Raw genomic sequence first — 14,650 nt, 5'->3', positions numbered from 1 at the left:
CAGAGTACATGTGCCCGCTCTGACAGCATGCCAGAGCGGGCACATGTGCTCTCTATACTCACCTCCGCCTCCCTGCACTTCCGGGTTCAGTGTGAAGTGCAGGGAGACGGATCTTCAGTGATCCTGCCCCCTGGTGTTAAAAAAAAAAAGTTAAATTAAAATCCCACCCCCCCTTTACCCATATTAATAAAAAATTAACCCCTTCCCTGCCAATTGATCACTGACTACAGTGATCAATTGGCAGGGATTACATTTTAATATGATCTGATTTTTTTTTTTAACCCCTGAGGGTTAATTCTTTTTTTTTTTTAACCCTCAGGGGTTAAATTTATTTTATTAATTAATTTAAATATTTTAAAATTATAAATTTAGCTAGCTGGGGAGGGTGGAAGTTAGTGGGGAATTGGGGGATTTAGTGTTAGGCTAACTAGGGGTTAACGTTAAAAAAAGTTTTAAAATAAGCTTTAAAAAGTTAAAAAATTAAGTTAAAAAAAAGTTTTAATAACGTTTAAGTAAAAAATAAAAAAAAAATAAACCCTTTACCCAGTCCAAATAAAAATTAACCCCTTGCCTGCCAGTCTATCACTGCCTACAGTGATCAAAATACAGATCACAGTATTATACTGTGATCTAATTTTTTTTTAACCCCTGACGATTAACTTTTATTTATTTTTTAACCCTCAGGGGTTAAATTAATTTAATTAACTAATTTAAATATTGTATAATTAAATATTTTGCTAGCTGGGGTGGGTGGGAGTTATGGGAAAATTGGGAATTTACTGTTAGTGCTGCTTACTGCTAGTTAGGGGTTAACGGTAAAAGAAAAAGCTTAGAAAAATGTTAAATCTGTAAAAAAAAGTTTTACGAAAGTTTAGGAAACTTTAAAAAAATGAATAAGCAAAACAAAAGTTTAAAAAATAGTTTTAAAAAGTAAAAAAAAGTTTTAAAAAGTAAAAAAATACATTTAATAACGCTCATTACCACTACACCTGGTACAAGCTAGCGGAAAAATGATCCCACGCTAAGGTTCAAAATATGCCTTTTGAAATACCCTGGGATGTCTTCTTTAAGAAATGGTATGGCTTTATGGGGTATTTGGATTATATAGCCTGGTAAAATACTCTAAAATGGGACATGGGCACAGCGTAAAAATGTAAAGTGTGAAAAAAATGGAATGGCTGTGTCCCAAATGTGCCCCTCCGATGTCCACATATACCTGGCAAAGGTACATACGGGGGTATTTTTGTACTCAGCCGACATAGCTGAGCAACATATAAAGTATTATAGAGTGGTGGTACACATAAGGTTTGCAAAATATACTGTGCAAACTCACTTTGTGTGTCAAAAAGGCAGAAAAAACGCTTATTACCACTACACCTGGTACAAGCTAGCGGAAAAATTATCCCACACTAATTTTCAAAATATGCCTTTTGAAATACCCTGGGATGTCTTCTTTAAGAAATGGTATGGCTTTATGGAGTATTTGGATTATATAGCCTGGTAAAATACTCTAAAATGGGACATGGGCACAGCGTAAAAATGTAAAGTTTGAAAAAAAATGGAATGGCTGTGTCCCAAATGTGCCCCTCCGATGTCCACATATACCTGGCAAAGGTACATACGGGGGTATTTTTGTACTCAGCCGACATAGCTGAGCAACATATAAAGTATTATAGAGTGGTGGTACACATAAGGTTTGCAAAATATACTGTGCAAACTCACTTTGTGTGTCAAAAAGGCAGAAAAAACGCTTATTACCACTACACCTGGTACAAGCTAGCGGAAAAATTATCCCACGCTAAGGTTCAAAATATGCCTTTTGAAATACCCTGGGGTGTCTACTTTAAGAAATGGTAGGCCTTTGTGGGGTAGTTTGAATTTAAAACTTACGAAGATGCTTGGAAATTGCACATAGGTCCAGCGTCAAAATTCAAAGTTCTGTAAAAACTGATATGGCTTGGTCTCCAATATGCCACTGTAGCTTCACAAAATAGTGCCAAAGACATTCATTGGGGATGTCTTTTTACTCAGAAGACTTAGCTGAGCATAATTTGAAGGTTTTGAACTTAGTGGCACATATGAAATATACAAAATGCCCAGCAAAAATGCAATCCGTATGTAAAAAAATGCACAAAATTATTTTTTACCACATACTTTGGCATATATTGGTGAATAAATGGGGGCATGCTAAGGCACAATATGCACCTTATGATATACCCTGGAGTGTCTACTTTTACAAATGGTAGGCCTTTGTGGTTTTTTTTTTGAACAGTCAAACTGTTATAATACCCCAAATGGAAGCATAGGCTCATTAAATCCGTCTCTCAAAATTCTACTGTGAATACTGAAAAGGACAGGTCTCCTGTATGGCACTGTAGCTTCACGAAATAGTGCCATAGACATACAATGGGGGTGTCCTTTTACTCAGAAGACTTAGCTGAGCATAATTTGGGGGGTTTGAACTTAGTGGCACATATGAAATATACAAAATGCCCAGCAAAAATGCAATCCGTATGTAAAAAATGCACACAATTATTTTTTACCACATACTTTGGCATGTAATGGTAAAAAAATGGGGGCATGTTAAGGCACAATATGCACCTTATGAGATACCCTGGAGTGTCTACTTTTACAAATGGTAGGCCTTTGTGGGGGTTTTTGAACAGTCAAACTGTTATAATACCCCAAATGGAAGCATAGGCTCATTAAATCCGTCTCTCAAAATTCTACTGTGAATACTGAAAAGGACAGGTCTCCTGTATGGCACTGTAGCTTCACGAAATAGTGCCATAGACATACAATGGGGGTGTCCTTTTACTCAGATGACTTAGCTGAGCATAATTTGGGGGGTTTGAACTTAGTGGCACATATGAAATATACAAAATGCCCAGCAAAAATGCAATCCGTATGTAAAAAATGCACACAATTATTTTTTACCACATACTTTGGCATGTAATGGTAAAAAAATGGGGGCATGTTAAGGCACAATATGCACCTTATGAGATACCCTGGAGTGTCTACTTTTACAAATGGTAGGCCTTTGTGGGGGTTTTTGAACAGTCAAACTGTTATAATACCCCAAATGGAAGCATAGGCTCATTATATCCGTCTCTCAAAATTCTACTGTGAATACTGAAAAGGACAGGTCTCCTATATGGCACTGTAGCTTCACAAAATAGTGCCAAAGACATACAATGGGGGTACCGTTGTACTCAGCAGAAGTAACTGAACACATAATAAAACTTTGTACAGGAATAGCACACAACAACTTTACAAAATACACATGAGAACTTCTTTGTTATACGTTTGTGTGCGAAAACCCCCCAAAAACACAATTTTACTCCAATATTTAGCAGAGGTTGGCGGTAAAATGGCTACGTAGAAAGTGTCAAAACAACCTTAGGTAAATAGCCTGTGATGTCTACTTTATATAAATATATACTTTTGTGTGGCAATTTTGTTTTATTTTATGGCTATTAGGCTTACAAGACAAACATACCAAATTCTAAAATCACTCCATATTAAAATTTTATTTTACTCCTTGTGCTTTGTGACCTGTAACTACCAAAAAAAACTTAAAATCCCAGACACATTATATATTCTGTAAATCAGAACAAATAAATGAATTTATTTTTAATTACTTTCCTTAACCTGCACTAATTATGCACACATTATGATTGCAAAAACTGTAAAAAAAAACAATATTTTTCATTTTTTTTGCATTTTTCTGTATTTTTTTTATAATAAGTAAGCATTTATATATTTATATGTTATATCAAATTAAAGCCCTTTCTGTCCTTTAAAAAACAGTATATAATATGTGTCGGTGCAATAAATGAGAGAGATGCAAATTGCAGTTGAACGCAAACAGCAAGAAAATGCAAAAATTGCTTGTGTCATTAAGCGTAAGTCAAGCTTCTGAAGCTCTGTCCTTAAGGGGTTAAAGTACTTTTATTACTGTTTAGGCAGCCGTAGCCACACCTCCCCTGACTCACAGAACCTGCATGAAAAAATTTTTATATTTTCAATCAGATGTTAACTTGTTTTTGAAGTTTTTATATCCTGCTCTGTAAATTAAAATGTAATCACATGCAAGAGGCTCATGTAGGCAATAGTGGAACCTAAAATATCTAGGATCCTTTTCAGGAGGTGTTTAGGAAGGCTGTGTAAGTCACACGCAAGGAGGTGTGACTAGAGCTGTATAAACAAAGTGATTTAACTCCTAAATGGCAGAGAACGGAGCAGTGAGACTGCAGAGACATGATCTATACAAATTATAGTATTTATGTCTTATGCATAATCTATACACCAGAGCTGCTTCATTAACCTACAGTTGTTTTGGTGCCTATAGTGTCCCTTTAAGGACCTTATTCATTCTAAATTGTCTCTGACTTTACTGTTGCCTTTGATACTGTTGACCCCTCTCCTCATCAAACTCTCCACAACATTGGATTCCTTGACACTGTACTTGACTGCTGACCCAGACATTCCCCTGTTGCCCCAATAATGACAAGACAACTGGGTACTGGACAAAGGCACAGCTTTATTTAAATCGAATAATGCACCAGCATTCCTCCCATCTGTCTGTTGGGGTGATTGCCCAACAGACAGATAATCCATATGTTTCCCAGAGTCCTAGACAACCTGCCTTTCGCCATCAGTCCTAGCAGGCTGCGACTCCCCAAGCTGAGTCGTCACTTCTATCACTTGTGCTGGCCAGGAGAACTGCATGCTGTGACAAAAAGAACAGAAACAACACCAAACACCACAACAAAACCAGGGGAGGGAGGACGGGAAACGTCCTAATCCTTAAGCTTCTTCTTTTAAGTGGTAAGTACCCTCCCACCTGAGTCCCTTTTATTGGGTCCCCTTTTTGCAACATTGTATCCCCATTTAACCCTCCCCTAGAATGGGCAGCAGTCATGCATCCCTGGCCCTTACTTGTCAGTCCAAGGGAATCAATTCCTGGTTTTCATCCAATATTTCTGAACCCTAATTTAGTGTCTCCTTCTCCGGTGCCACCTTCTCCCCACTGACTGTCTCAGTAGATGTTCCCCAAGGCTGTCTTTCGATCCTCTTATTCTCCATTCACACTGCCTCTCTATGAAACTTTATTAAGTCTAGTATAGGTATGCACACCGAGGTGCTACCACAATTTATTTGAGGACAAAGTTTAACCCCTTAAGGACCAAACTTCTGGAATAAAAGGGAATCATGACATGTCACACATCATGTGTCCTTAAGGGGTTAAGCAGCAAACGTTTCGGGCAGCAGCCCTTTCTCAATGCTAATGTCCTAATGAGGACATTAGCATTGAGAAAGGGATGCTGCCCGAAACGTTTGGTGCTTAAACTTTGTCCTCAAATAAATTGTGGTAGCACCTCGGTGTGCATACCTATACTGGATGCGCAGGACTCTTGTTTGTTTGTTTTTTGGCTGTTGTATATAAACTGTTGGGACTACAGTGTGGAGTTTCTGCAGCACAGGCCTAATTTTCTTTTTTTATACTTTGAATTCTGTAGGCATTTTTGCCTCTACCTCACCCCATATATAGTGATCCTTATTAAGTCTTTTAGATTTAAATACTATCTATGTACTGAGATTTACCTCTCCTCCCTTGACCTCTCTCCTGCCCTCCTGGAATGTTTGGTCTAATAAATTCCACCGAACCGAGAATTACAGGAGCGCTTTGAGGGCATGTATAGATCACGTATTATTGTAATGATTTTTTAATTTAAATATACAGATATAAATATAGAAGGACATATTCTTCAGCTATGTACAATAGGTAAATACCATATAAACAGAATTGATTACAAATTATACGTTTTGGGAATTTTACTGCCACAACTTTATGGTTTAGAAACAAAGTAAAGAAACAAATGTTTTGTTCCGGTGATGCTTGTTTTATTTACAGAAAATCGACACAGGTTGCCTCTTAAAAGGTTGATGCGGAGAGTGTTTATGAGATTTCACTAGAACGTATATAAAAAAAAATGATGATCATTAACAGTGTGATGAAGAGCGGCATAGTGGGTAGTGATTGTTTTCTGAAATTTTTAATGTATTTCACATTCCAGGTGCAAAATAGAAGCAATAAAATTGTATTTCAAATCTCTATTTCCAAGTACGCAGTTGTGTGAGATTTTTTCCTCCTATTTCAGGTGGACCAGGTCAGTCTAAATCCAGAAGGTAACGATGCATACTCTGAATGGAACTTAATAAACATTTCGTGAGAAGTTGAGTTGATTGTAGCAATATTCATTCCCTTAAAAAAAAAAGACAAATTGCTAACTGTTCAGGGATAAAAATAGGGCAAAATAAAATTGTATCTGGCCTTAAAACCCTTCGTTACTACCCAGCCCTAATCATATACATAATCAAATTAAGAAATGCAATCTCCAGTATGGCAAATATACCATCCAGAACTGATCTGAGATTAGGCAATTTATTAGCTACACAGTGCTTATGTAGTTTATTCTTAAACTATTTATAGAGTCAGATCTTCAAATATATGTTTGTTTGTTTGTTTAATAAAATAGGAGACAACATCATTAATAATAAGCATCAATATTTTTTTCACAGCACATTGTTTTTTTTGTTTTTTTTTAACCCTTTTATTTTCTAATTTTAAATAACATCCTACCTGCACCTTTCAGAAATACATTGTGTCTGGAAGGAAGCCAATATAATTACAGACACTGAGACAATGGGTTGTTAAGTACATTACGTCTAGTTGTTTTAGGATACAGTGTCTTGCATAAGTGTTTCCACCAGTATTGGTGTTACAACATGGATTTAAAATTGTATTTTATTTTTTTACTGTAAGGCCACTAGATGGCGATCATGTTTAAGAAAACAAAGTGCTTGAGGAAAAGTGTTAAAGGAACACTATAGGTACCAAATATAATTTAGCTTAATAAAGCAGTTTTGATGTACAGATCATGCCCCTGCAGTCTCACTGCTCAACTCTCTGCCATTTATGAGTTAAATTACTTTCTTTCTACAGTCCAAATCACAACGACCTGCACGTGACTTACTCAGCCTTCCTGTAAATAGAGATTTAATGTTTAAACTTTGTTTATTGCACATTTTGTTTAATTTGGAATGTCTTAGCTCCTTCTCTGTTAATAGCCTTATTGGCATTGCAGGAGCCTCCTGTGTGTGGTTTAAGTTCAATTAACAGAGCAGGAGATAAAAACTTGTAAAGCAAGTTAACATCTGATTGAAATGCAGACTGTGCCAGTCACAGCCAAGGCAGGTGTGTCTAGGGCTCCATAAACAGAAACAAAAGTCATTTAATTCCTTAATTGCAGAAGATTGATTAGTGAGACTGCAGGGGCATGATCTATACACTCAAACTGCTGTTTAACCTAAAGTTGCGTTGATGCTTATATTATCCCTTTAAACTAAAGTTATTTTGGTGCCTGTAGTGTCCTTTTGAGTAAATGTGTACAGTGTAATATTTATATGGTAAACACTTACCATTCCACAAAATGGTCCACTCAGTGGGAAAGAGGCATCTGGCCCCTTGTAAACTTTTATATAATTTTGTTCACAGTCTCCAGGTCCGTCAATGTTGAATGAAGCAAAGTTTAAACTAATGTATTTTCCAAGTGGAGCAAGTATGTACCATTCACAGTCTGTGCTGTTACTGTAGGTACCAGGGTAACCGGGACTAGTAAATGAGCCATGGTCTCCAAAAAGTGTTCCTCCGCACTCTGGGAAAATAAAGCAATTATAAAAACAATATACATTTTTACGAATAAAGTGTTGAAAAACGTTAGGGATGAAAGAAAAACATTGCTCTGTATAAATACATTGTAAAAGATGACTTTTTAAAATAAACTTCTAACTTCACACAGCACTCATTGCAATGCATTTGTCTGTATTAATCATTAACAACGCCCTAAAGTGAGAAATATGAATTGAGCAGCGATACTGCAGGGGCATGATCTATACACCAAAACTGCATCATTAGGCTAAAGATGTTTTAGATGGTTTAGTGACTATAGCATCCCTTTAAGCACCACAACAACTTTAGCTTAATGAAGTGGCTTTCCATCTATAAATGATGTCCCTACAGTATCTTTACTCAACACACCCTTTCCCTTTGATGGCTGATGAGGAAAGACATGATATTTTGAAGAAAGCTGCTTGAGGCGCTGCCCATTGTCATAGTATTCCAAAAATCAGCAATTACTAGAAAATAAAATTTCCCCCCTGGACAAACGGGGAAGGGGGAGCATGACTGCTGCCCATGGATTGTGTGCTAGTGTTAAAGAATGCAACAATGTTGCAAATAAAATGGAGGAGTTTTAAGTGGCGCAGAGGGGAGGGGACTTACCAGTCAGCAGGATCAGTTGATGGACCCTGACTGAATTTCCCACCCTCTCTCCCTGGATTCAGAAGTGTCTCTCTTTGTTTTTTTTTTCTATTGTCACAGCTGGTGGGATTCCTGGAAAGCGCAGCCGAAGGAAGGAGTAAGATGCGGTGTCACCTTGGGGAGACTATAGTCTGCCCATGGCTGATGACTAGTGATGGCTGTGTTGGGCTCTTGGAGAGAAGGTTGGAGAACTGTCTGTTGGGTTCTCACCCAACAGCTGACAGGTTTTAAGAATATTGTGTTATGGTTTAATAAAGCTGTGGCCGTTGCCCTTATCCACTTAAAAAGGTGTCCTGCATGTTATTGAGGGCAACGGTGGGTTTGAGATATAGGTCAGCAGTCAAGTATTTACTGCTGAATATAAAGTATAATGAAAATTAAATGCTGCCTTTATGGGTTTCACAAAGGTCCTGTATTTATGAAAATGTAAAAAGCGACTGTTCCACTTTAACGGCATTTTTTGGAATTGCGACTTTGAAAATAATGCCTTTATGCGGTAAAATGAATGTATGGATGTGGTCACAATGCATGCCATATGTCCACAATACTATATTAAAGGGTTACATGAAACGGAATTGGACAGGCTAGATGGGCCAAATGGTTCTTATCTGCCGTCACATTCTATGTGTCTATATTTCTATCAAGCTTTATAACCACTATAGTAAACTGTAGTAGTTACGATGCCAGGAACACCTGATACGATTCCCGGTAATTACGTAAAATGTTTTACAAAGGCTTGCCCTCTAAGCTGGGTCCCCATTGGATGCCAAATCTCCTCTAAAGCTGGTGATGAGCATCCATCTTCTACAGAGCAGCAGAAGCTGGATGCCAATCACACCCAGGAATCTGGGGCAGAGAGCATCAGTGGGGCACCCCCAACCATACACAGAATTTACATTGAATCTTATTTTGGGCTGGCTACTACTAAAGTTAAGAGGTGGAGTTACACATCCAACAGCAGAATTAAATATCTCTGTATGTGCAGCATTTCATACTGAAATGCTGCTTATACAGACTCCAAGCACCATCACCACTTCAAAACACTAAAGAACTTGTGGAGTAAGTCTTTAAAGTATACTAAAAAAAAAGTGCACACTAACTGTGTGCTAAAATTATATTTGCAGTACTATAACGATGAAAATATTAGATTTATAGATCTATATATCTTGACACAATTACATTTCAACTTATTCTGTCATTAAAATATCAGTTACCAGTCAGTGATGACGTCCACGTGATTTCATACCCGCGATGAGAAACAATGATATCACTTTTAAAAAACAAATGTAGAACATTGTTATTAGAAAATATGGGGTTTGGCAAGGTATCTTTACAATATTTGCCGATCACTGGGGAATTCGAATCACTGCCATTTCTAACCTAGGAGAAAAAGAGATTTCATATAAACAACAAAGTTATACTGAGTATTGCTCATTCTGTAAAATGTATCTGTGCCATTTCAATATAATGGTATAAGCTGTACTGTATGCATAACTAAAGAAACATTTATTAGGTAACAAGCTAAAATTATTAAAGGAAGCTTAGTGTATAGCCCAACTGCGTCCATACAAGGAACTTTCTCTTAACTCTTTGCTATATTTTTTTAAAGGAACAGTATAGCGTTAGGTATACAAAACTGTATTCCTAACGCTATAGTACACCCCTGTCCCTGACTTCGAATCTCTCCCACGAGCACGAAAAGGTTAGAAACCCTTTTAACACTTACCTTAATTCCAGCGCTGAGATAGTCAAGGTAGTGGAGCTTGTATTTGCATTTTACCTATGCAATAAGTTATAATCATTTTATAAATTTTTCTGATTTATCTACTAATTTATGACATTTTGTAACTCACATGCTTTTTAATCTCCCTGAAAGTTGTTTTCACACGGCAGGGAATGATTACTGAAGATCAATTACAGCTCAAAGAATGAGCATAACTAACAATGATGAGAAAACTATCCTTGTGGTGGTACAAGTATGCATGTTCTCCATCTGTCATTTCTGGGTGCTGTTTAGTGAGATCCATCTGATCAGAGTCCATGTACCCTCACCATACATTCCACAATCTCCCTCACAGACCTGGCACAGTTGTCTTTGCACCACTATGTCATATCTTGGTGCTTCTTGAAGACCAGATCTGAGGACAAAATCTTACCAAATAATAGATGCAGCCCAAATTATGGACTATTTATCTGGACTTCTCGTACTATATTGAGCTATATAAAAGAGCACTTAGTGATGCTCAGTGCAAGTCATTCAAGCAATTTGTAGACACTGAAGTACAATGAAAATTAAACGGAATAGCACAAAGTGGTTACACAGCATTCCAAAAGACGATTTTGATTATGTTTTAACAAAGCACAAAAAGTTGGACCAATTAACATATAGTGAAGCCAATCAAATGCTCAGGCAACGTTGGTGTGGAACTTTGAAAAAAAAAAATCAGCACAAAACCTAAAAGAATGATAGCTATTGCTTTTCTACAACAACTGAAATATGGTGGACCTTTTTTGACCAACCCTGGCCCAGACCATAATGAGCTCATCGGATCTGTTTGCACCACAACCCATTAAACAGGGAATGGGAGAACTAATGGACTTACCTCCAGGTAGTCCATGCACGACAGAGTCTCTAAATTAAATGAATCAAAGAAAAGAGAAATGCTGTAGTTCTCAGGAGCTCTGAGAATAATGCTGCATTCTAACTGATGCGGATAGTTGCCTGGCCATCCTGGGCTTTTTAAGTAACCAAACGTTTGGTTATACTCACGGTTGCAATCTGGAGTAGCAAAAGACATATGATTGGTCAAAACACTTTAACAACAAATAAACAACGTGAATTTACCAATAAGCTAACACTTATTTGTCTTGAAATACTCATAAAAAGGATGAACTAAAAATGGCAGTTGTGTTTTGCAATATTCTTGCAAAAAGAAAACAGATTTAGATTTTTTTTGATTGATTGATTCAAAGAGGGAAAATCACAGATACTGAATTGTATATATATATATATATTATAGTTTATATTAATATAATCTGCTTTGCAAAATTGCAATGATTACATCTCTATAGTTTAAAATCTATTTAGATTAATATTCCCAACCCCAACCTCTTTTAATGAAATTATTAATGAAAAATGTTCTTGGGGTATCTTCAGTGCAGCTACTCTAAGCATTGTATATCAGGCTGCTGTCCATGTTATATACAGTTAGACCAATGCTTGGTTTTGTAGTCGGTAAACAGGCTGGTGGCAGGATAATTAGATGCAAGAAACAATAATATTTTGATATTTAAAGTATTATTGTGGCCAGTAAAATTTAATATGTGGTACACTATTTAACGTTATTTTTTTAATAAATGTTATCATAGTTTCATAGTTCCCCTTTAAATTAACTTTTGTAAATATCAAAATTATTACAGGAACAATAGAGGGCATGGAACACAAACATATATTCATGACCCTATATTGTTAAAAACATTACCTACCCCCTCCCCCCCCTTACCCTGCCTAAATATGGTAAAATATTACCTGTATTCCTATCTGCTGGATCTGCCCCGATCTGCCTCCTTGGCTGACAGCATCAGAACTGAGGATCTCAACCTAAAACAATGCTTTCCCAGGATGATCTCAGGCAAGGAGGTGGGCTGTGGGCAGAGCCAAATGCCGCACTGGCCAATCAACATCACGCAGAGGGTGGCGACACTGAATGTCAGTGATCCACACTGTGCAGCACTGCCCCAGGAAGCACCTCTAGTAGCCTTTAGAGGAGTGGTCACTAAAGGTCTTTTCTCTGAAAAGACAGTGTTTACAGCAAAATACCTGCATGGACATATAGCATTCACCAGAACAACTAAATTAAGCTCTAGTTGTTCTGGTAACTATACTGTCCCTTTAATTATACTTCAATAAGCATGCATATTTAAAAAAACAAAACTGTGTAAATATAATGGATCATAAATATTCATTTTTATTAGTTGAAAGGAACAATTCTTACTTGCAACTTGGTATGTAAAACTAAGTCCATTGCCAGGTAAATACTCTTGTGACTTAAACGTGACAATTGCTGTACGACCATAAGTGTAAAATGGTTTAATTTTTAATGTTTCTTTTGCACAATACTTATGGACTTGGCCATATTCACCCTACAGTCAGATTGGAAAAAAACAATGTTAAATTAATCAGGAAACATAAAAAAAATGCAAATGATTAAAATTTGAACACGTAGCACGTAAATGCCAGAGAGTTTTCTATATAAATATGTCATGGCGCATTTTTCACGTAGGATGTCCATTTGGTCATTATAATTCACTTGTTTTTTTGGCAAGTGAATTATAAAATTCTCGACTATTTGATTGCTGGCACAGGTAGCATCCAGCAGGCAAATAGTAAAAAAAAAAAAAACTCCTGGTGGTGAAAAATAAAAGCATGTGGGATTTAATATGACGATGACCACTATAGGGAGGTATTGCCCTTTATTCACATAGGTAGGAGGGAGCAGGGAGGCAAAGGGATCTATAGTGCCAGGAATACAGCTTTGTATTCCTGCCAATATAGTATCCATTTAAGTGATCTAAGTGTTTGTCTTACCTGAGGCGAGTCTTTGATCTCTAGATAGTTTTCTGAGCAGTCTACGTGACTTGGAAGATGAAATGTCTGTATGTCAAGCTTTACATTTTCCTTGTCTGGCGCATCAATTGTCCAAACACATATTGTGAAGGGTGGATAGGAATTAGGGAAATTTGGTGACGTTGTGGTGATCAGCGAAGATGTTGCATTATATATTCCTCCACATAATACTGTATGGATAAATATTATGATTAGAATACTTTATTAAACAATAAAACATGAAAAGGGTTTTTGTGTAGTATCATTATATTCCTTTAAATCAGGAATCAGAGAGAAGATGATGAGTACCTACAGCCACTTCCAAAAGATGAGCAGACCGTATAACATTGCTAATGTTGCACATTATATTCAACATTTGGAACAAATCTTAGCTTTACTAATAATTAAAAGAATCAACAAATTGCACATTTGTGAAATCTCAATTTCCTGGTACATGGAGGAGTTCACAATTTCATCTAGCTTAACCCCTTAAGGACCAAACTTCTGGAATAAAAGGGAATCATGACATGTCACACATGTCATGTGTCCTTAAGGGGTTAAAGGACATCTATAGTGTTAGGAATACAAAGCTGTATTCCTATAGTGCCCTCTGTTTCCCCCCCCTTCACTGCGCACCCCCCCCCACCCCACCCCCGTGACACATAAAGGGTTATTTTCTAACCAGATTCCAGCGATTCCTACTCTGCGCTAGGTCGGCATTCCTACTCTTATGATGTTGTCCGATGGGGTGGAGCTAATGCGCATGCGCAGCCAGCGCATTATAACTTCTGACTCAATGCTTTCCTATGGGGACTTGACTGACACTGGGTGTCCTTTTGAAAAGCACTAGGACATCTAGCGTTGATTAAGGGACTTAGAGTACACAAAAATCCAGGAAGTACCACTAGTGACTATCAGGTAGACAGCCATTGAGGCAGTTTTAGTGCTGCAGTTTCTCTAAAACGGCAATGTTTTACAGGACTATGGAGGACAGTGCACCCATACCACTTTAATGATCTGAAGTGGTCTGTGTGCCTATATAGTCCCTTTAAGAAGGCACATTATAGAAAATGTAAAGGCACACTTTAGCTTGCTGAAATGCTTTATGAGTGCATTCGCTTTTTTTTCATTTAACAAAAAGTACATTATTTCTATTACTGTTGGCATTTATATAGCGCCAACAGATTCCGTAGCGCTTTACAATATTATAAAAGGGGGAGGTTTAACAATAAATAAGACAATTACAAAAAACTTACAGGAACGATAGGTTGAAGAGGACCCTGCTCATATGAGCTTACAGTCTATAGGAGGTGGCGTAAAAAACACAATAGGACAGGAGGCAGCAATCAAAAAGGGAGGGAGTAAAGCAGAGCTGGAGGAGAGAGGTGCCCTTTAGGCAGGGCTGGACTAGCCCACCGGGATAACGGGAAATTTGCCGGTGGGCCGCGCGGCGCTCTAATTCTGCCCTCACATAGAGAGGGACAGAGTGAGCCGTGCGGGCGTTTTGAGTAATATCTCTCTTAGTAATGCTCTCCCTGTAACTTAGCTCTTCTGTATAGGAGTTTATGCCGAAGAGCTAATTCACAGGTGAGAGAAAGACCTCTTATTAAATAGATTTTCCTTCCAATATATGCATTTTGCTATCAAACTTGCTAACA

General features: G+C 37.4%; 1 protein-coding gene across 1 annotated transcript in view; it reads right to left on the bottom strand.

Annotated features, from left to right (window-relative positions):
* Positions 1–5,895: 5,895 nt before the first annotated feature.
* The window catches only part of CUBN (cubilin), a 211,485-nt gene continuing 202,730 nt past the window's right edge, over positions 5,896–14,650 (bottom strand). The window contains exons 62-67 of the mRNA XM_063452505.1: positions 12,975–13,183; positions 12,382–12,529; positions 10,990–11,165; positions 9,601–9,766; positions 7,486–7,721; positions 5,896–6,268 (exon numbers count right to left, since the gene is read on the bottom strand). Coding sequence (XP_063308575.1) covers positions 6,161–6,268; positions 7,486–7,721; positions 9,601–9,766; positions 10,990–11,165; positions 12,382–12,529; positions 12,975–13,183 — 1,043 coding nt within the window. The 3' untranslated portion in view covers positions 5,896–6,160. The remainder of the gene's footprint in view (positions 6,269–7,485; positions 7,722–9,600; positions 9,767–10,989; positions 11,166–12,381; positions 12,530–12,974; positions 13,184–14,650) is intronic.

The sequence above is a fragment of the Pelobates fuscus genome, chromosome 4 (genome assembly GCF_036172605.1).
Source record: "Pelobates fuscus isolate aPelFus1 chromosome 4, aPelFus1.pri, whole genome shotgun sequence".
Lineage (NCBI taxonomy): Eukaryota > Metazoa > Chordata > Amphibia > Anura > Pelobatidae > Pelobates > Pelobates fuscus.
The sequence above is the reverse complement of the archived record's forward strand: the minus strand, read 5'-3'. Positions and strand labels throughout refer to the sequence as shown.